Source organism: Micrasema longulum, unplaced genomic scaffold (genome assembly GCF_059751315.1).
Source record: "Micrasema longulum isolate JH-2025_06_02 unplaced genomic scaffold, ASM5975131v1 h1tg000783l, whole genome shotgun sequence".
NCBI lineage: Eukaryota > Metazoa > Arthropoda > Insecta > Trichoptera > Brachycentridae > Micrasema > Micrasema longulum.
The window spans coordinates 42,426-63,676 of record NW_028277976.1 but is presented as its reverse complement, the minus strand read 5'-3'; the positions used below and the strand labels follow the sequence as shown (position 1 = coordinate 63,676).

Here is a 21,251-nt window from a genome sequence, read left to right as displayed (position 1 = left end):
GATTTCGATTGATTAGTTAACGCGAAGTTCTGACGGCTATTGAAATATTAAATTTGAACACGTTGTCAGGAACATGATTGTCGCGACTAAAGTAAGATAGATCTTACAAAATAATTTATATGAAACTACATAGATGCGTTGCTCAGATTTACAAACGATTTTTTTTTTTAACCGCCCCTGTTCCTGTGATGTAACCGACGCGCGGCGTAAACGCCGCGGGGGCGGCGTTGCAAATAGCATTTAAATAATTAATATCTCAACAACTACGATGACCACAGTTTTTCTGCAATCTTCAAATAAACTGCAACCCGTTAGAAAACATTTATTCAACTTATTTAGGTATATCGATTTTAAATAAAATATTAAGTCCATTAGGATCTCCGAAAATGATAAAATATCAAGTACCCCTGTGAAAAAAAAATAAAAAAAGTTGATAGAGAAGAATACTCGTAGATCAGTAAAAAAGGTTTGCCTGATTAATCAAATTGCCTCGCACGTCTTTGTGATACACGAAACCTTATAAAAACAGAATTTTAAACTATAGAGTAGTTACCGAGGGAAATTTTGATGGATTCTAGTTTTCCTTTCACAAACCAAACTGGATAAAACACCCGTTCTTATTTATTCACAAAATAATTTGTCAAATGATCGGAGAAGCATGTTTTCAAGAGACGAAAAAGTAAAAAAACGGTGTTGAAAGGAGAGTGAATGCGGGCAACAAAATTAACGGCGCACTTAACACAGTAATTGTTAATAAAAATATATCGATCAAAGCTTGACTGGCAGTGCCCAAAAGGGGTTTTAGTTCCAACACGCATATTTATTTATACTTTAACATTGTTTGTATTTTTTTTTATAGAATAATGTTCCCTCACTGAGATGTCCCGTGCCACGGGAAACATTTTACAAAATGTGAAACATAACTATGATTAGCTATTTAAAAAAGTAAACATAATAATAACAATAAAAAAACGTAATCAATCTAATCAACTTAATTATCATTAACATAATAAACAATAAAAAACTAAAATATTCATAAAAAAACATAACCAATTTATATAGACCAATAGAATAAATTTCATTAACAGTACACACATTTTACCTATTTGGCGTGATCCACTCATCAATCCGAGTGCAACCCACCTCCACTACCCATTTCTTAATAGCAATTTTATATTGTGAAAACTAACTAATTGTCCTTATGGATAATGGAAGTAGATTGTATACTTTAACCGAGTAGTAGGCCAATTCTCTTTGACCGAAGGTTGTATTTTTTTATATTTTTTTTGCAGCATCAGGGTGGAGTATCTAGTAACTCTTGTATGTTTAAGTAAAACATGTAACTGGCAGAGGAAGGATGAAAGCAGAGTAAACGCGGTCGAAGTGCGGTCTTCTAGACCAATGTGTGGGAGATCAATGTATGGCAGGGTTACGAATGATGAAATCAGGCGAAAGTCAAAATCTGAGATAGGTGTAATTAAAAAGATTAGGAAAAGGTCGCTTAGATGGTTTGGCCATGCAAAACGAAAAAATGATAAAATAGGTATACATCACGAAAACAAACGGTAACGTAGGACATGGATAACCAAAAAACATATGGCATGATTAAATAAATCTTAATCTCAAATCCGGTCATGTTAAAAGCGGACACAGCTGAAAGGCATGTATGACAAGATGTTTGAATGTGAAAGAAGCTAGAAATGTATGTCAGGATAGAAGTGTGTGGTGGTCCATCATCTCTGCCTACTCCTACTTGGAAGTGGTGTGATAGTAGTAGTAATAGTAGTGATAAATGTAAAAAAAAAAATGTGTAAAAATATGGAATGGAAATGAACATTTTTAATAGTTGGCTGAAAACGTTAAAGGTCTCTAACTCATGATAAAAATGACAGTTGCATAAAATAATACGCTGACCTGGAAATTCTAAACGGCAGTGCATTAATAAATTATGCTATTATCGAGCTATAAACTACAAACAATGCACTGTTTTTGTGAGAATGTCCCCGAGGTGCTATACATGAATGAAATAGTAGGCAGGTCACAGATTTCCGTAAAACTCATAGTTAAAAAAAAAATAGCCTTCAGAACGTAAATAAAATGTTATTTTACCTGGTAATGCTATGTTTTATTTTGAAAAAAACAATAACATTTAAAATAAAAAAAAATAAATGTATTTTGCTAACATTATTCCGTCTGCTTCATAAAGTAATAGCAAATGCATTAGGGCAGTGGTCGGCAAGTTCAATAGTCAAAAGAGCCAAAGATTAGCAGTTTAACAATTAAGATTTCGTTTGAGAACCAAATTCCTTAATGTATTAAACTGTTTCTTTTGTAATGCAACATACGTTAATAATAAAGTACGTGCATAAGCAGCAGAAAACATGCGTTTTTGCTCTACATTTCAACTATAAATTCTTTAAATTGGCGATGATAAAAAGCTTTAGCTAAAATTCTCATGACAATATTGATCATTAAAACATTTCTTCTGGAAATGTCCGCGTACGAAGCGGTTGTTGATGAATGATGCAATGGTAACAAAGTATGTCGTGATAAATTTTTAACTTCAAAACATTAAGAAAAATAACATTTTGCCTCATTTGCATCATTGAAACAACTTTTATTGAGTTTAATATGATGTTTTTCCATGCATTTAATAACAGCATTTGCAATATTCTCGCCACGTGTTGGAACTTTCACTAACAATAATAGGGAAAAATCACAAACTACAATTAACGATAAAAATATACGGAATGGATTTAGAATAACTAATTGTATTTTCGAAATCAATATGGATATTGTAGAGAAATGTTTTCATAGATAAATGTAAAAAAGAAATTCAATAAAAATATGTTAGTAGAAAAACGCGACGTGTTTGGCCTTGGTCGTTATGACGCCAAAATTAATGAAATTGTTCCACACAAATTTCAGTGGTAGGAACAAATTAACATGAATCGTGACGTATTAGGGGCGTGGCCAATGGAATGACCCCTTTTGCAGTAATTCAAAGTTACAAATTTAAAAGTTTTTTTTATGCAACTAATAATTAGCAAAAAATATTTTTTTTAACTGGGCAGTATTTCATAGATTTTTATTACATTAAAAATGTTAAAAAAGTAATATTTCTCCATTCCGAATTTTTGTCTTTAGAACCGCTAAACGGAATAAATTGAATAAAAGAAAAACTTGCGCTGTGTGAGCCGCAGTCAAGTGGCTAAGGAGCCGCATGCGACTCGCGAGCCGCAGTTTGCCGACCTCTGCATTAGGGTAACATTTTAAAGGTTTTGAATCCGATTCCCAAATAGGTTTTTTTTCTGCAATATTACTGTATTCGAAGTATCTAGGTGAAAGACTCATTAAAAAAGAAACGATCGATGCGCTGCTTTAATACCGTATTCATCATAACGAAAGGAAATGGGAATTAAGATGATGTGTCCGCCTCGTGGTCTAGTGGTCATTGCGTTTGCTTACCATGCAAGGGGTCTCAGGTTCAATTCATGACATGGTTGACATGGAATAATATATTTAAATGTATTTTTACACTGGAATATTTCATAGTCCCTGGACTGGCACCTGAAGCGTCAATTTTTTTTTTACCAGCGTGTAACAAAAAAAATATCAAGATACGCTGCGATTAGTGTACCAATGCAGTGCCCTATATACCGTTAGATGTGGAAAGGGATCGACAGATATATGATGATGATGATGACGATGGTGGTGGTGGTGATAATGACGATGATGCAAATGATAATATTCATGGAGGGATGATGGTGGTAATGATTATGATTATGCTGATGATGACGGTAGTGATGACGTTGATGATGATGTTAATTATGATAATCCTAGCAATGACGACTACAATGACGATTATGATAATGACGATGGCTCTAACGATAAAACGGTAAGAAACAAAAAAAACATATCTCACCTGCTTCCGGTCCTGGAGCAAGGACTCTCGATATTGTAGTGCGAAAGGCACCCAAAAAACCGTTCCTTCCTAGAACGCTCCAGCTCAAAGAGGTCCAGCTGCTTGCTGGTGATGCAGTACTGCTCACGGAACTCTTGCTTGGAGTAGAGCGTGGTGGGGGCCCCGGCCCCGGGCCGGCGGGTGGTCCCCGGCGCCCCGGACACGGAGGAGGCCCCGCTGCCGGAGCCGCCCCCGCGCTGGTGCCTGCGTCCCATGTTCTCGTCCTCGGACTCGTAGCTCGTCGCTAGGTGCACGATATCCGCCTGCGAAAAATACACAGACAGTTAAAAAAATAACGAAAGTGAAATTTTAATAGACATAAATATTGAAGACAATGAATTAACATGGTTGAATAATGATCAGTTTTTGGCAGGTTGAAGGGATTAGTCAGGTCTTCATTCACTATTTTGCCTCACAATAGTGATTTCCACATCTCCTCAGTTTTCAAAAGTTGTATCATATGTAGTCGAAGCAGGAAATGCTTTCACATTATTTTTAATTTCCTCATAACTGACATCTATAGACTTTTTGGTAGGGTTTTCATGGCAATATTCTGAAAGTATTAATCCGTCTCATTATTTTCGCTTTTTCCGTTGATTGTAAAAAAAAAACACGTCTTTTTATCTAAACACGTTGGAACAGAGAGGGAAAACGTTTTTGAAAAGGGAATATGGAAGTCTAGGCATTTACAAGGCTTATGACCTGTCATTGGCTGGTTTAAGTGGCCACTTGACATACTGTGTAACATTCACCATTCTGCCCATGTTTAAGCATCCACTTTTCCTTAACTGTTCCATTTGTAAAGTAAAGGAGCTGAAACCTTTATCATGTGTTTGAAATTCATCCGGCTGAACTAAAACACCTACTAGGCAACGCCTGAAAACAATTTTCCGATTTTTATACTTCTTCTTTGACCAGGTAGTTGATTCAATGTTTGAGCAAGTTTAAATGCTTGCAGACAGGCTGGATTTTCTCCCTAGGGAGTTATTTATATCGAAATATGCTGCAACAGAGAGGGAAACACACTCACCCACATGATAAAGGTTTCAGCTCATTTACTTCACAAAAGCCAACAGATGGAAGAGTTGAGAAAATGTGGATGTTTAAACTTGAGCAGAATGGTGAATGTTACACAGCGTGTAAAGTGGCCACCTAAACCAGCCCTGTAAAAGCCTAGACTTTCAAATTTCCTTCTCAAAAATGTTTTCGGCTTCTGTTACAACGTATTTAAATATGAAAAACTCCCTAAGGAGAAAATCCTGCCAGTCTGCAAGCATTTGGACATACTCGAACATTGTTGAACGCATAGTGTTTTATGGAATATGACTTGAATTTCGATAAAAAAGCTATAGACATCCTATTTACATAATATATTACAATAAGTATTATATATAAATCCTAAAAAATGATTTGACCCCTTTTTAGAAGTCATAAGCCCCTTACGCTATTAATCAATCATCTATTTTGATACTTTGAAAATAGGGTTATAATGACAGTACAACCCAACATAGTGCTTTTTGTTGTACAATTAAGCTCAAAACCCATCAACTGTTGTACCAGAGTCAGTATTCAAAATTTGATGGCACGTTTTATGGCAAAAAGGAACGAAATACAGGATACAAAGTCGAGCGCTTCGGAAGACAATTTATGTTGTGGAACCGATAGCTTTATGTGAGTTATAAAACTTACTTCTCCATAAATATGCAAAATTCTTAATTCGTTTTCTGTTCTTTGTCACGAACAAAAAAATACTTAACATTGTGTAAAGACTTTAAAATTATCACAATTTCCTTATCCGCAATAAATGGTTCATAGTGCAACACACTGATACAACAAATGCGTCGTATCTCGATTTCAGATTATAACTTGCTTGTATGTTGTTGCAAAACTTCGTTTTCATTATCATTCCATTTCTGAACCAAATGGTGCATAAGGCACTGCACTGGTGCACCAATCGCAGTGTACCTTGATGTGTTTTTGTTACATGCTGGTAAAAAGAAGTTCTATTTCACGCTTCAGGTGCCAGTCCAGAGACTATGAAATATTCTAGTGTAAAAATACCTTTTTGACTAAGCATTTTATGTCAACTATGTCGTGAATTGAACCCAAGACCTCTTGCATGGTAGGCAAACGCGATGACCATTACACCGCAAGGCCGACAAAAACTTGGTATTTCTTAATATTTGACCAAACCATATTTCAATCCGTTTCCTTTTTTTATTTATTTGTATCTTAAAACTTCTTCTTCTTCTCTCTATAGATCTTGCAATCTGTTTGAAAGGATATTATTCTTGATTTTGCAATGCAGACGTCCAACTTTTCCTCCACTTATTTAGTAGTCGGCTTTTTTCTGGGATCTCATGCATTACAATCTTAGAAATTTTTGCCGGGTCCATCCGCTCACCGTAGTCTCCCCAAAATCATCTTCTCTGCCTACTCCATCTCACAATATCCTCTACATTGCACGTTCGGTGAATCTGTTCATTTAGTATCCTATCTCTGAGGGTTCAAGGTACAATAGGTAAAAACGTTTTCATTTTATAAGTTCTAATGAGATGTATCAATTGAATTTTTATTTGACCCAAAAAAGAATAAAAAAGAATTTGGTACACTTTCAAATTTGATATCGTGAAAACCAGAGCCGTTTTGTCCCTTTCACCAGCCATTATACAATTGGTCACGCAGAACACCCTTTACAACGTTTTTCTGTGAAAAATGCTCTGTTTTCACTCTTGTGTGGCTGTGATGTCACATTAGGCAACGTAGGACACATGACTCGATATATCTCTCTTATTTTTTTGAAATTGTAAACTCGTATTTTTTGTAATTTTTAAATGGACATTTTCACACCGGATCTGGAAAGTAAAATTTATATAACTATGCTAAATGTAAAACAAAAAATTTTTGTTCTTGCTTCACGAATAATAAATGTCCGATAATTTAGCAACACTTCTGTATAAGAGAGAGCACGAAGATAGAACTCATAACAAGGAAGACCGAGACGCTATTCTGTGGAGGGTGTTGTGTAAAACAGATTCAGTCTTCAGTCGGTTGATGACAGTGATGGGGGACGCATGCGCGTAATATGAGCGGGGTATTTATAATTTTAAATTTATTTCTCCATAACAAGGCTAAATTTTATGTTTATTTGTACAAATTTTGGAAAAGAAATTATAAAACAGTCGTTTCCATGGTTTATTTTTTCAAATGTTTCGACTTTAGATTTTTCCGTGTTTTACTAGTGGTAACACGATGTTATATCACCGCGCGCAAAGGGATTTTTTACCAGTCTTTTAAAAGTTAAAGACACCCTGATTTAGACATCTACCAAAATTAATTCATCAAGGCCATGAAAAAAACATAGTTAAAATAAATATCAGTCTTACGCTTCAGGTGCCCTATCTTATCAGAAGAGTTAAATATTTGATAAAGGGGTATAACCAGAGACCTTTTGCATGATAGGAAAATACGGTAACCACTACCAGAGAACGAGTTAGATAAATAGTTTAATTTTAATAATGCACGCCAACAGAGAGTCTTAGAGGCTATTTATGGATACCATTTGCTCAACTAGAGAGCATGAAATGATGAACAAACACAATATCATATTTTCTTAAATATTTATTTTTTATTTAAACCAATGGACAGGTAACTAAATAAACCTCCATGAATTTGTTTATAAACAAGTCATTAAATAAACAGTTCATTAAATTAATATAAAAAAAGAATAATCATATGTTACATATTGTAAACAACATAATTTGAAAAAAACATATACCAAGAAACAGTTATTATATCAGAGCAACAAGAGATAAGAAAATTGCCATGTCGGTGAGTTCTATCTTTCGAAAAGATGTGAGCATATTTAAATAAAAGGTTATTTGACATGCTCTGTGGAGCAGGATCATGAGGCATCTATGAAACCGGCGTCGAACGTCAAGAAAAAAATCCAAGATTTTTTTTTCTCAATTAATCTGTTTGCGGTGGTGTGATTTTATTTCTTCCTTCCATATCTTCTCTTTCTTACCTGCTGATGAGTCTTTTAAACAGAGGTTTAGCGGTTTATACCTTTAAACAATATAAATTAAATTCGCGAATAAACTGTTAGCAACAATGTGAAATTTTGAAAAATCTAGCAAAAACGAAATAAATTTTCTTCTGTTTTAGTTTAACACTAGAGTAATCCGCGAAACAATCTCGAGAATTCGTAATATAGGTTCAAGTCCTGGTAGATTAAGTATTTAATCCAGATTCCGTTCGAGATTCTTCTCGTCGCGTCGGCGTTGCCTTCGGGGGACGGGGTTACTTGGACACGGCACGGCCAAGAGGGGCCGAGCGTCTAAATACGGACATTCGCCGTTACTCGGGGGTTAACTGGACACAATAGATGGAGGCTGAAGGACAATAAATATCCGCTAGTATTAACTTTGAACGATTAGGGAGGGATTTGTAAAGGTCACAACAAAAATAATTGCAGTGTTGTTTTCATTGTACAAATTTAATCGTAGCAGTAGAGGCCAACTGTTGTAACTTTAAATGTCTAAATTTTACAAATTACAACAGCGATGGAAAATACCACTTTACGCACTTTGTAACATTCACCATTTTACCTATGTTTGAACATATATATTTCTTTCATTCTTCCATTTGTTGATTTTAGTGAAATTAAAAAGCTGAAATTTTTATTGTTGGGAAGAGATTCATCTGACTGAATTATTTCACATACTAGGCAACGCCTGAAAACCAGCCAATAACAGGTCATGAGCTTTGTAAATGCCTGGACTTACACATTCCCTTCTTTGAGGTATTCTCCATCCCTGTTGTAATTTGTCAATCTTAATGACTCCCGAGGGGTTAAAATCCAGTTTTTTGTGTACAAACCCTTGGTCTAACTCAAATATTGTCTAAATTTACAATAAATAATGAAATATTTTCAACGCATGAAAACCATGAATTATATTACTTTATTTGTATGCAATATTTTTTTTTGGTCTGTACTCTTTTATGTAATATTCTTTACTTAAATGTCTTGGCAACCGATTAATTTTTTTTGGTTTATACAGTTTGTATATCAGGGCCGCGATTATGAACGGCTATCATCATCAGTATATACTAAAACGGAATAATCTAATATTGATATTTATGTACGAAAATGTAACTATCTGTGTGGAAATTCGAAATATCTTTGTCGGTAAATGGTAATTAAACATGTTTGGAAAAAAAATTGTATATTTATTCTATTTTTCATACAGAAAACTCAATTTTACTTTGTAGATAAAATTGAAGATAAATTTTAACTTCCCATCAGAATACGTACACAGGGGTGGTATTCGGATCGCAAAATTGCTCGCAGAGAACGCATTTTTACGCGGATTTACGTACTAAATACACACTAACAGAGCGATCTCTTTGCGCGGAATTCCGTTAAGAATATTAGGCCAGGACGTTTAAATATATTTTTTTGGAAAATAAAATTAAATTTTAATGTATAGTTTCAAAAGTAAAGACTCAAAAAAAAGCAATTAACATCTAAACGAATCGATGACTACTCTCAGTTAAAAACCCAAAAAAAAAAAAAATCAAGTGGAAATATGTTTACCTCATTAAATAGTTATTGGAGACTTCGCAAATTATATTTGCATTGGCGTTCGATTCAAGACAAATTTAAACTGATTTTTAAAATGTGGTTTTCCAGAGCAATATTTTACTGTTACCATACTACCACATGAAGCGCAAAATTGATATCCTTAATTTTCATGTAGCAAAAATATTTTTGCGAAAAGTTAATAAGGTATACCGTGCTCAATGAATTTTTCTGAGATAATTTTTATTACAAGTACGAGTATAAGTAGTATTTTTTTTAATCTTTTACTAAAATAAATTGATTTAATGCATTGTAGGTACATATGAAGTGAAAAATACATTATAAAATAAACGTACAATATATTTTATAGTCGTATATTTGTGATAAAAGTTTATTTGGTGTGCTTTTTTTATGTTTGCACTGAAAGTTAATTAGGTATTGATACTTTTGTTACCAATTTTTGGGTGAATATTGTTTGTGATGTAAAAAAAAAATACTTATCTCTATATTTTTATTAAGTTTTCTTATGTATCCATCCAGTTACTGGTCAAAATAATGTTCTTTAATAATTCACTTGACAAAGATTTTGCTCAGTGCTAGTGAAGCATTTTTTTTTTTTTTTAAATATTCTACATAAAATAAAAAAATTACAGTCGCACTGGATTCAATTTCCAGAGAGATAACAAAAAAATACATTCCATTGCCTCAAGTTTTGATATACTAATCTATAAAAAAAATTACCACTGTAATTACGGTTCTTTTTTCAGTGTGGTACAAAAATATAGAAATAATATTTAAGTGAAATTGAAAAAAATAAATAAAGGAAATGTTTTGAATTTCTTTTTTTCCTGCTTGGTGAAGAAGTAATCCGTTATTTTTCAAGTAAGCGTCTATGATCAAGTTAGTAGAAAGCTTTGAAGGTTTATCAATCTGAATAAATCTGCTTAAAAAGGTCTAAGGGTCAAAGGGACGACTTCTGAATGAATTACGCATTTTCACAAACACCCCTTCGTTTCAATAAAATCATCTTAATATTGACGTAGATTCAAGAAAGCAAGGACAAAAATAGGTATATTTCATGGCGCCGCGCCGTCCATTTTATTTTTATTATGAGATATGTTGCGAAAAAATACTTTCCAAAGCGGTGTTTTCCATAAAAGTCGATGAATACACTTATGTTAAAATGATATGTGCTTTCTCTATAAATTATATTATTATTTTGTTACCATATTTCGTAATTTAAATTTTGAGATCAATTATGTTCAACGTATTAAAAAATTGTAAGGTTTTCGAAAAAAAATCTGTTTCTGGCTAATATTACAAAACAATGTAGTGGTTAAGACGCTTGACTCACGTTCAAAAGGTTCCGAGCTGGATTTCCGGTGGAAACACAAAAATTTAACTAGATTTTCCTTACTCCTGGGTGATCTGAGTGGTAATTCATCACCGCAAATGGGCTTTTTGGGTTGTTGTAGTATATAATATATCGTTTCATTTAAAAAAAATTGTTAATTGTTTTTTGTAAAAATAAAAACCTGCTTATGATCTATTTAAGAGGCATATCAGATACTCGGAAAGAGAATATGGTAGGAAAGTTTTAAGTATAATTTATAAGTCTTTTTTTTACTACAAAGTTAATGCTTTGAATGTAAATAACATTTAACTAATTGATAATGTAAAATATAATGTAACCCTGAATCTGCAAAAAACGTAAAACTTAAAACTCTATTAAATTAATTTAAATAAACCAAAATGCAAAACCCACTGTCCACCTTTACCATGGTTGTTTTACAAAAATATAAAACCAAAATGCCATGCATTTAGAAGGCAACCCTTGCAAGCACTGATTAATTTATGAAAATGTTTGATACTGTGGGAGAAATACTTGAAAACAGAGGGTGAGATGAAGGGTTGCCTATTAAATGCACGGCACGTTGTTTTAAATTTTTGTGCAACAACTAATGATGAAGGTGTATAGTGGGTTTTGCAGGTTGGTTCGATTGGTGTCCTGACAAAGAACGGGTACGTTTCGAAGTTGGTTGACATAGAAAAGTCAAGTGCGGCAAGTGGTTATATACAAATATTTAATAACATTAAGTAAAATGTCCGACCAAAAGTTAATGCTAAACATGAAAAATTATTTAAAAATTATTCCACCGCTCATTCTTGATAGTCGTGAAAGTCAGTTCATATTTTAAAAAATCTTATTTTTCTTATAACTATCCCTTTCTGATGATAAGTTACTAGAACACGTTGCATTCAGTAACTTTAATATCTCCATAAATATTATGAATGATCGATTTTCGATATTCCTTTGTTGTACATTTTTTTTATTAATAAAATAATGATCTTACATCTTATCTTAATATATGATTGTCGCACTCACTCTTTACGTTTAATTTATAAAAAAACAGGTATATTCGGGAGAAAATTTCAGGCATCCCGAGTGCGAACCACAAAGTTTCTAGTACTTCTCCCAGATTCCAGTTAGTAGCTATCTGACCTTCGTCAGGGGCGGTTCTTTCACCCGTGCCGCGAGCATGGGTTAGTGGTTTTTTTAATGTTTTTATGTTTGTAGCAATGAGATTATAAACATTATCACTTTTGACTTCAAGCATAAATAATTGAAGAAATTGCCTATGATTATGACATTTTCCGATTTAAATCTCTAATTTTTGGCATGTTAAATAATAACACAGCACCGTAATGCGTGAATTTTTTGGGATAGTAAGGGATAGGATATAGTTTTATTATATTTGATTTATTTCAAATACACAAAGATGTGCATGTTAAATGATTCATAATAATAATAAAAATAACAATAATTTAGTAGAAAATATAATTCCCCTATCGCAAATGTCATAAACGATATTTTAATTCAAGACACAAAGTAATTCAAGAATAAAAACTAAGTGATTCAGCAAATATAGTTTTTAAATGACATATTTTCCCAAAAACTATATTAGAGATTTTATAAGTTTTTTTTATTCATTTTACAGTCGTGTTAATATTTGTTATCATTTTTTCAGTCGGATGATATTAAACATAAAAAAGTGTCAACACTCTTTAAGCTGGTCATTATTGAACTTTCACTCAGTAGAAAATATTTTTTTAGAAGCAAATAATATAAGTATCAATATTAATTCCAAGTCCGTTGAAATGGCAAATTACAATCACGCACAATATTACGCATCTCAATGGATAAAGAGTGTTTATTCATATTCATGCAATCATGTAATGTTAAGGAGACAAAAACCTTAGAAGAAGATCAAAGAGTTCCTGAGATATGAAAAAAAACCTTTTCCTGGAAATAAGCTTCAGAAAACAGAGAAATACATGAATTCATTACAAAAATCTAGCTCGCAAAAATAAATTACATTATAAAATATTCTGACGCAAATACTAAACTAAAATTCTAATCAACAAACGTAATGACGACATGAATTATGCAATTGAAAATTTAAAAAAGTTATAAGCATTTTATTTTGAAACATATATGAACACCTATCAAGTACAAATCCTGAAAAGGGAAATCGAGGGATGTCAAATCTACCTCGTTGTGTCTTGAGGTCCTGGGTTCGATTCCTGGAAGGGTGGACGTAAAATATTTATTTTAAAAGAGATTCTACACTGCAATATTTCAATGTTCTTGGTCTGGCACCTGAAGCGTAAGACCAACTTTGTTTGGACCAACTCTCAACCAAATCTGTATCTACCTACCTGTCTTTTCCATCTCTTAACGCACTCTACGTAACAATAATTCTACATGTGAGTACCGGAAAAAAGACATTATTTTAGAAGTGCTAAACAAACGCCATAAGGAACAAAATGCCGAACACTCCTTTAGTGGAACGGAAGGCCTGTTAACTACTGCAAACAGGCCGGCTTCTCCTGAAGAGTTGTAAGTGGTTTCCTCTCCACATGAGCAAATGCTAAGAAGTTCCTGATTGGCCCACATAAGTATATCCCTCCTGATTTGAGCAGTTTAGTTAAATTTAAAAAAAAAAATAATTGCAGAAAAATACCCTTTTTTAATATAAACCTTGTATATTCTAAGCAAGGTAAATAATAAAGTAACTCCCATATAAAAATAAAAAATAATAATAAAACTAAAATCTAATTAGTCAAGAGCTCCCAACAAACAACATTCAACCAGCAAGCTGTGCTAGCGTCCATCTAGACATCTCGTGAGACCACCAATTCTCCACCAGGCTCCAGCATACGTCACGCCTCATCATCAGCAGGTTAGTGGTTTTGTGCAACCTTCCTTCCCAACAACATCATCATCATCAATCTACGTCCACTTCTTAGCTGGACCATATGGTATCCACAAAGAGCCTTCATGCATCTGTGTCAACCGCCAACTCCTTTGCCTCCTCCCACGCCAGGTTCTCGTCCCGAAGTTTTGAAATAAGCTGCTGGCGAACTGTCAGCAGTGGATGTCGAGAACCTGATGCCTTGTGAAGTAGGCAAGCGTGGTTAAGGCTCTCAGGAGGCATCCGCAGTATATAGCTTAGCCAAACGCATCGCCTCCGCTTGACGACAGTTGTTACCGGAGTTTGCTGCGGTTCGTTCTCTTATTATCTAATTCCTCACAAAATTAAACCACCGTATACTCAAGATTCTTCTGAGACACCTATTTTCAGAACTATACAACAATATAATCCATTTTAAAATTTTCACTCCCGGGACGAGGTATTTCTATACACCTCGTTCATTCAAACAACCTTATATGTAACAAAAATAATCCAGATACGCCCCAATTTAGAACAGAGAATAAAAATTAATTGTGGAACCTAATAATACATTGTGTTATTTTTAATATTTATCTAAACCATCATAACCATTAGTTTTCATCAGTATAGGTGCGGAAACGGAATAATGATCATGATAAAAAGCCTTTTTTAAGGTCGTTTTAATTTTACGCACTATACTGAATTTAAAATTAAGTAAAGTCTTGTATTAAAAAAATAATAGTTTATTATAACACGTAAACAGGGTACTTCATTTTTGAAATTTAAGAAATACTTTTTAATGAAACATCAATTAATTATTTTTTTTTGACATGCTACGGATTAATTCAAATGATTTAAAGAATAGGAAAATATTACCAAAAACACGCGAAATGGATTTAGAAAAATTTATTGTTGTATCAAAATCAATACGAATATTTTGGAGAAATGTTATCATGATAATTTTTCAATTGAAATTGTTAAAAAACATGACAAAAAAAATATGACATGTTTGTCCTTGACATTTGTGACGTCAAGATTCGCGACGACGTTGTACTAAAATTTTAAAAGTCACAAAAAAAGTTCGAAATTCAACTAAAATGTGTAGGGGCGTGGCCAATGCAATAAAACGTCTTCGCCGGAATCTTAGATTATAAATTGAAATATTTTGTTTATGCTCATTTTTCTTTTAACTCGACAATAGTTGATAGAACAAACAAACAAACAAACCATCACGCCGTTTCCCCGTAAGAGTAGACAGAGAGGATAAAACGCCACAAAACTCTATCTTTGCATACAGATCTCGCTTCCTCTACATTCATACATCTTCTCATGCACGCGCGCCGATTATTCCGACTTTTTACATGTCCATCTTTAAGTATTTGTTGGATTTGGTCATGCCATGTCTTTCTCGGTCTTCCTCTATTTCTGCATCCATCAGCATTCGCATTGTAAATATTCTTAGCCGTTCTTTCGCTGTTCATTCGTTCTACATGTCCAAACCAGCGCAGAGGTCCTTTCTTGATTTTGTCGATAATGCTTGTCTCAGCCTTACATAATGTACGGATCTCAACATTTGTGCATCTATCGTACATAGTTTTATCACACATTCGCCTGAGAGATCGCATTTCGACAGCATTCAGCCTACTTTCATCCCTGTTTTTCCAAGTCCAAACTTCGCTCCCATACATCAGGGACGGAACCAGGACTCCGTTGTGAACTGCCAATTTTGCCTCTTGTGACAAACATTTATTTGCCAAGGTCAATTTAAGTGCACCATTTACTCTTTTTAATTTAAAATTATAAAAAAAAAGATATTTCCCTACTGAGTGGTTTTAAAATTTCGAAACATCTTTTAACTCTCACAGTTTCGCCTTTCTGCTGGGAGAGCATTCAATGCTTTGTAACTGAACAACTTAGTTTTAATTTTACTCAATATTCTACAATTAGTTAAATAAGAAGTTTCTTCTAATAAAATAATATTAATGACAAATTAATCGAACATAGGTCTTACCTGAGTCGAGACATCGAGATGACTAAGGGATGCCGCGTGGGGGAGTGGATTCACCCGCACTGATCCTCCGAGGGGAACTGTAATAAAAGAAAAAAAAACTATTTATTATAGAAACGAATGAGTCCATGGAACAAATATTCTATGCCCAAATGGTATTTCATTTCAACATTAAAACTGCGGTTTCAAAACACTGCACTGTAAATATTACAAAAAACGAAACCCAAATTTTTAAATTTAAATTTATTTTTAATTGAATCGGCATTCACTTCGTAACACTTCATTATAAATTATTATGAAAATAAAACTTTGTTATCAGTGTTATCTGAAAACAATCTAATTAATAATCACACATTCAACCACCCCTCGCCTCTATTGACTATGTTCCCTTTGCGACCACCCTCACCGCACTCACCCTCTTAGACCCGCGTCTGTTAACACTCTCTTAGCCGAGCGATGTCTTCCCACACATTAAATCTTAGACTTACTTATTGCAACTTCCACTTATGTGCTAAATTTTAAGAAATAAATTCGACTTAATGTTTTGTCCATGTTTTCATATCTGTACTTAAGATAACCATCCATTCATATGCCAACACCTTAGATAAGAATAAAAACCCCCTGCTCTAAGTTTCACTGATTAATCTGTTTATTTTTTGTTTAGATTCGATGACATTGTGAACAATATTCTGTGTTTATTATATTAGTTTTATATCACCCGTCGATGGGAGGAGTGCTCTCCCGAAACTATAGTTGTGTTCTTGTAAAAGAATAAAATTGTGTAACACTGATAACAAAGTTTTATTTTCATAATAATTTAAATTTATTTGTTTGAACTATCGCCGTTTTGACGTTATTTCTTTGATATTTTTTATGCATTTACTGTACTTAACTACGCTGATTTTTTCTTGTAATGAACTATTCATATTGGTACTCTCTTTGTTGTCAAGACTTATTATAACTAATATTGATTCCAGTAAAAAAGCTGAATAGTGCAGAGCCATATTCACCACATAAATAAAAATTTTAGAAAAATAAGTCATAGAAGAAACTGGTATAAAATGTTCCTTTAAACTCGAGAATATAAACAATACCAAAATGATGTGTTGCAAAGAAAAATAGAGATAGAAAAAAAAATGAAGTTTTACTGTAAACAAAAAAGTTAACATTGAAACACACTTTGTACTACCAAACAATAATGTCTTCAAGAGGAAACGCAGTCTTACTTTTTTTCACACAAACGTATTCACGTATTTTTTCTATGGTTTATGGCACAACAACAATATTTTTTTCACACCATTGATATTTACGATTGGCGTGTGTATTTTGTTTTGTTTTTTCAATAATTTTTTTTCTATGGTAGTTAGGACTATTGAAAAACCCTTAAAAGCGCCTAGTTTTATCTATCGTCTTCGGACGTGCGGCATAGAAATAAGAATAATATTTTTGAAAAACCCAAAAGATGCAGATACAGAAAATTACATTCGGATACTCTTTTTTTGAAAAAAAACACAAAAGCGATTTCAGTTTTGCGGTGCGGAAATCGGAAATACGAGGCGATCGGAAAACTCCATATTCCCTGGACTGACACCGGAAGAGAAAAACAGATCTCGCCTCGCTTAAAGAATGATATAAATACGCAGCTTTTGTTGTAACAATGAAGTACTCTGTGCATCATCAGGTGCTTATTAGAATAGTATAGAAGGTATGGAAGTCTAGGCATTTACAGGGCTTATGACCTGTCATTGGCTGGTTTAAGTGGCCACTTTACACACTGTGTAACATTCACCATTCTGCCCATGTTTGAACATCCACATTTCCTAAACTCTTCCATCTGTTGATTTTTGTGAAGTAAAAGAGCTGAAACTTTTATTTAGTGGGTGAGATTCATCCGGCTGAACCAAATCACCTACTAGGCAACGCCTGAAAACAATTTTCCAATTTTTATACTTCTTCTTTTACCAGGCAGTAATTCAACAATGTTTGATTATGTCCAAATGCTTGCAGACTGGCTGGATTCCCTCTCTAGGGAGCTGTTCATATTTAAATTTGTTTCAACAGAGAGGGAAAAAAATTTCTGAGAAGGGAATATGGAAGTCTAGGCATTTACAGGGCTTATGACCTGTCATTGGCTGGTTTAAGTGGCCACTTTACACACTATGTAACATTCGCCATTCTGCCCATGTTTAAACATCCACATTTCCTAAACTCTTTTATCTGTTGATTTTTATGAAGTAAATGAGCTGAAACCTTTATCACGTGGATGTCTGCCAGTCTGCAGTCTCAGAAAATTTTTCCCTCTCTGATGAAATAAATTTAAATATGAACAACTCCCTAGGGACGAAATCCAGCCTGTCTGCAAGCATTTGGACATAATCAAACATTGTTGAAAACACATTTTGTTTAAAAATGTATTAAAAAATATAAAAATAGGTCTCTTGGATCTTCTGATGTTCTGATTTCAGTCTGTGGAATGGTTAGACGAGTTATTTGATCAACAGACTGACATCCCATTGCTCCGTGTATGTCAGCAAGAAATAAGGGCAAACAATCCTTTGAAGTAGTGATATCATGCTACCTATGTTTGTCTATGTAGGTGTTACGTATTGACATTCTGGCAAATATTGCGTTTTGCTTGAAGCGAATCGTTTTGTTGGAAAGACACATTTTTTTGGTTTGTTTTGTGCCACCTACCGTATTTCTCATTGAAAAAAGATTTTTAGAAACTTTTTTCGTATCTTTTTTGTTGAAAACTTTCACATTTACAAATAAACGTACTTGAATTTCCACTAAATTCACTGTTTTTGAAAGGATTTCTCTATTTCAACACAAACAATATAAAATATTTAAAACATTTTTTTTTATATGAATCGCTTTTTTTATATGTTGTAACAACAAAAACAAATAACTTTTTTTCAAACATCTGTTTAAAATTGAAGGAATTTAAAATTAAAGAAAAACATTTTTCAAATAACTTTCATACCAAATTTAATTAAGAAAAAGCAATAATTTTACAAAAAAAATCTAGTTTGTCAGGAAAAATTCTCGGAAAAAGTTCGTTGTAATTTATTAAAGAAATTTTTTAAAAAGTGTTACGTAAATCCATAAACTTGAAATAACATAAGAAATTTGACATTTTATTGATGTAATAAAATAAATTGATGTTAATAAAATTCTACAGAATAAAAATATTTGAGTTTGTCCAAATGTTTGTAGACAAAAGACTTGAATGAAATGGGTGAAATCAACAAATTACAACAGCCATGGAGAACACAATGGTCAAACAAAGGCAAAATGGTGAATGTTTCACAGTGTGTAAAGTGGCCACTCAAACTAGCCAATGACAGGTCATAAGCCTTGTAAATGCCTAGACTTCCATATTCCCTTCTTTAAGGTGTTATCTATCCCCGTTGTAATTTGTTGTTCTACAGAATTGTTCATACACTGTGTTTATTTGCATTTGTCTGTACATAGGTATGAACCAAACCAATCATTGAAATTAATAAATAATATTTGTAAACGCTTTATCCTTTAAGTGCGAGGGAGACCATGTCATGGTCAAAGTTGACAATATTAACACTTGTTTAAAGTAAATATGATTGCGTTTACTATACTTGAGCCCTGAAAGATGATATGTTTTTAAGTATGTGGTATGCCACAATGGAAGCAATGCCGAATTTTTAAGTAAAAAAAAAAATTCATAAAATCAAAAAAAAAATCTATCTCCGTTATTTAAAAAAAAAACTGTTATCTTCTTAAAAGATTAAATCCAGCATATGTCTGGGAGGATTAGGGAAAGGTTCAATATAGTGTTGAGCAATATTTTAGTTTTCACCTGTAATTAATCTACGTTTTCAACTGTCACCTTTTTCTCTTACTGACGAGGATGACGCATACAATTTATTTGCATAACAATTCATCATTTTCCCTTTTGTATGTAGTTAGTATTTTCCATCCAATATTGCGATTCTTCATACTTTATCAGTATTGATCACAGCTTGAAAGAACAGTAATTAATCACTGCTAGAGTTTAATCACGATTTCAAACTACTGCGGATGATTAAAAACAGTTTTAATCCATTTTTTACATTTGCTGTGAAAACAATTTTACGGTGACCCATAAAGTTTATCTGTGACCCCTGTACATAAATAGAAAATTGTATTTAAAAAAAGTTAATTTAGTTATTAAAATGAAAATTTGTTGTAGTATTTGGTGATATTGCTTAAGGTCATTTTGGCTAGCTCCGTGGTGTAGTGGTTAAGACGCTTAACTCACGTACGGAAGGTTCCCGGTTTGATTCCTGGTGAGATCACAAAAATTGAAATGTGATTTTTCTCGAGCCTGGATGTTTTGTGCTGTAATTCACCACTGTAATTGAGTCTCCTGGCCTGTTGTGAAGCAAATAATGAAAATATATTTATACTAAAGCCGGTTTTATAAAATTAAAACTAAACTTAAATATTTATATTCGAGAGGTAAACGTATGTACAAAAACACAACATTACAGAAGAGACAAACAAGTAATTTTTATGCGTTAAACATCTGATGTTTTTTAAATAATAGACTTTAAATAAAGTTTGTTTACAATTATTTATTAATTTTGTTGAGCCCATAATTATATATTGTTTTCTCTGAAGTTCTTGGTTTTTTAAAATGCTCAAAATGAAGGTACACTTACTTGCTTTATAATACATTTATGGTACAATATAAAATGTTGTATAGGAAAACAACAAAAAATCCAAATGACTTTTGCTTCGGGATAGAAAAGAACACTCTTTTATGATTAGTAAAAATGATTTGTTAATCCTTTAAATTTTTTTGTTAGAAAAAAAAATCAGTATTAAAATAAGTGTCTATACAGGAAATATAGTTAAAAGCGAAGAATTTTTTATCAGGAAATAAAAAACTCTATTTAATGATGTTGAGTAAAAAGTTAGTAGTTTAGCGTGTTAAACAAATTATTTTTATTTAATACGGTGGGTATAATAATGGAATTTGGCTGTTTACCTGTTATGTGGTGTGGAGTTACGATATTAAAATTAATAAAAAAAGTTAACAAAGAAATTAGGAGTTACAGTTAAAAAAATACTAAAAATTTGGTTTTGACATGGTAATAACTCAATTTCATCATGTTTGGAGTAACCGTAACTTATTTTTCACATACACATTTGGTAAGCCGGCTGATTACTGCATTTTATTAATTTTCGTAGGGTTACGAGACGTTAAAATAACGGTTAATTTATTAATGCCCGATTTACGTCAGTTAAATGTGTTACGATCTGTTACTTTCGGCGCCTTTGCCATATTTGACATCGAGGGATGTTTTGACAAATTGCTATTTGATATTTTTTTACGTTCTCCGCATAGTTGATTAACGACACGTTTTTTTCCTAACTCCTAAGATCATACACGTAGTTAAACAATTTTCAAATTGATCATACAAGTTTTATAATTAATTA

At 32.9% G+C, this 21,251-nt stretch overlaps 1 protein-coding gene across 1 annotated transcript in view; it reads right to left on the bottom strand.

The window, feature by feature from the left end:
* Positions 1-15,871, bottom strand: part of LOC148279011 (uncharacterized) — a gene marked incomplete at its 5' end in the record, with an annotated part of 41,309 nt that extends 25,438 nt beyond the window's left edge. Inside the window, 2 exons of the mRNA XM_088230573.1 lie at positions 3,926-4,227; positions 15,795-15,871. Of these exons, the coding sequence (XP_088086699.1) occupies positions 3,926-4,227; positions 15,795-15,871 (379 nt within the window). The remainder of the gene's footprint in view (positions 1-3,925; positions 4,228-15,794) is intronic.
* Positions 15,872-21,251: the final 5,380 nt, after the last annotated feature.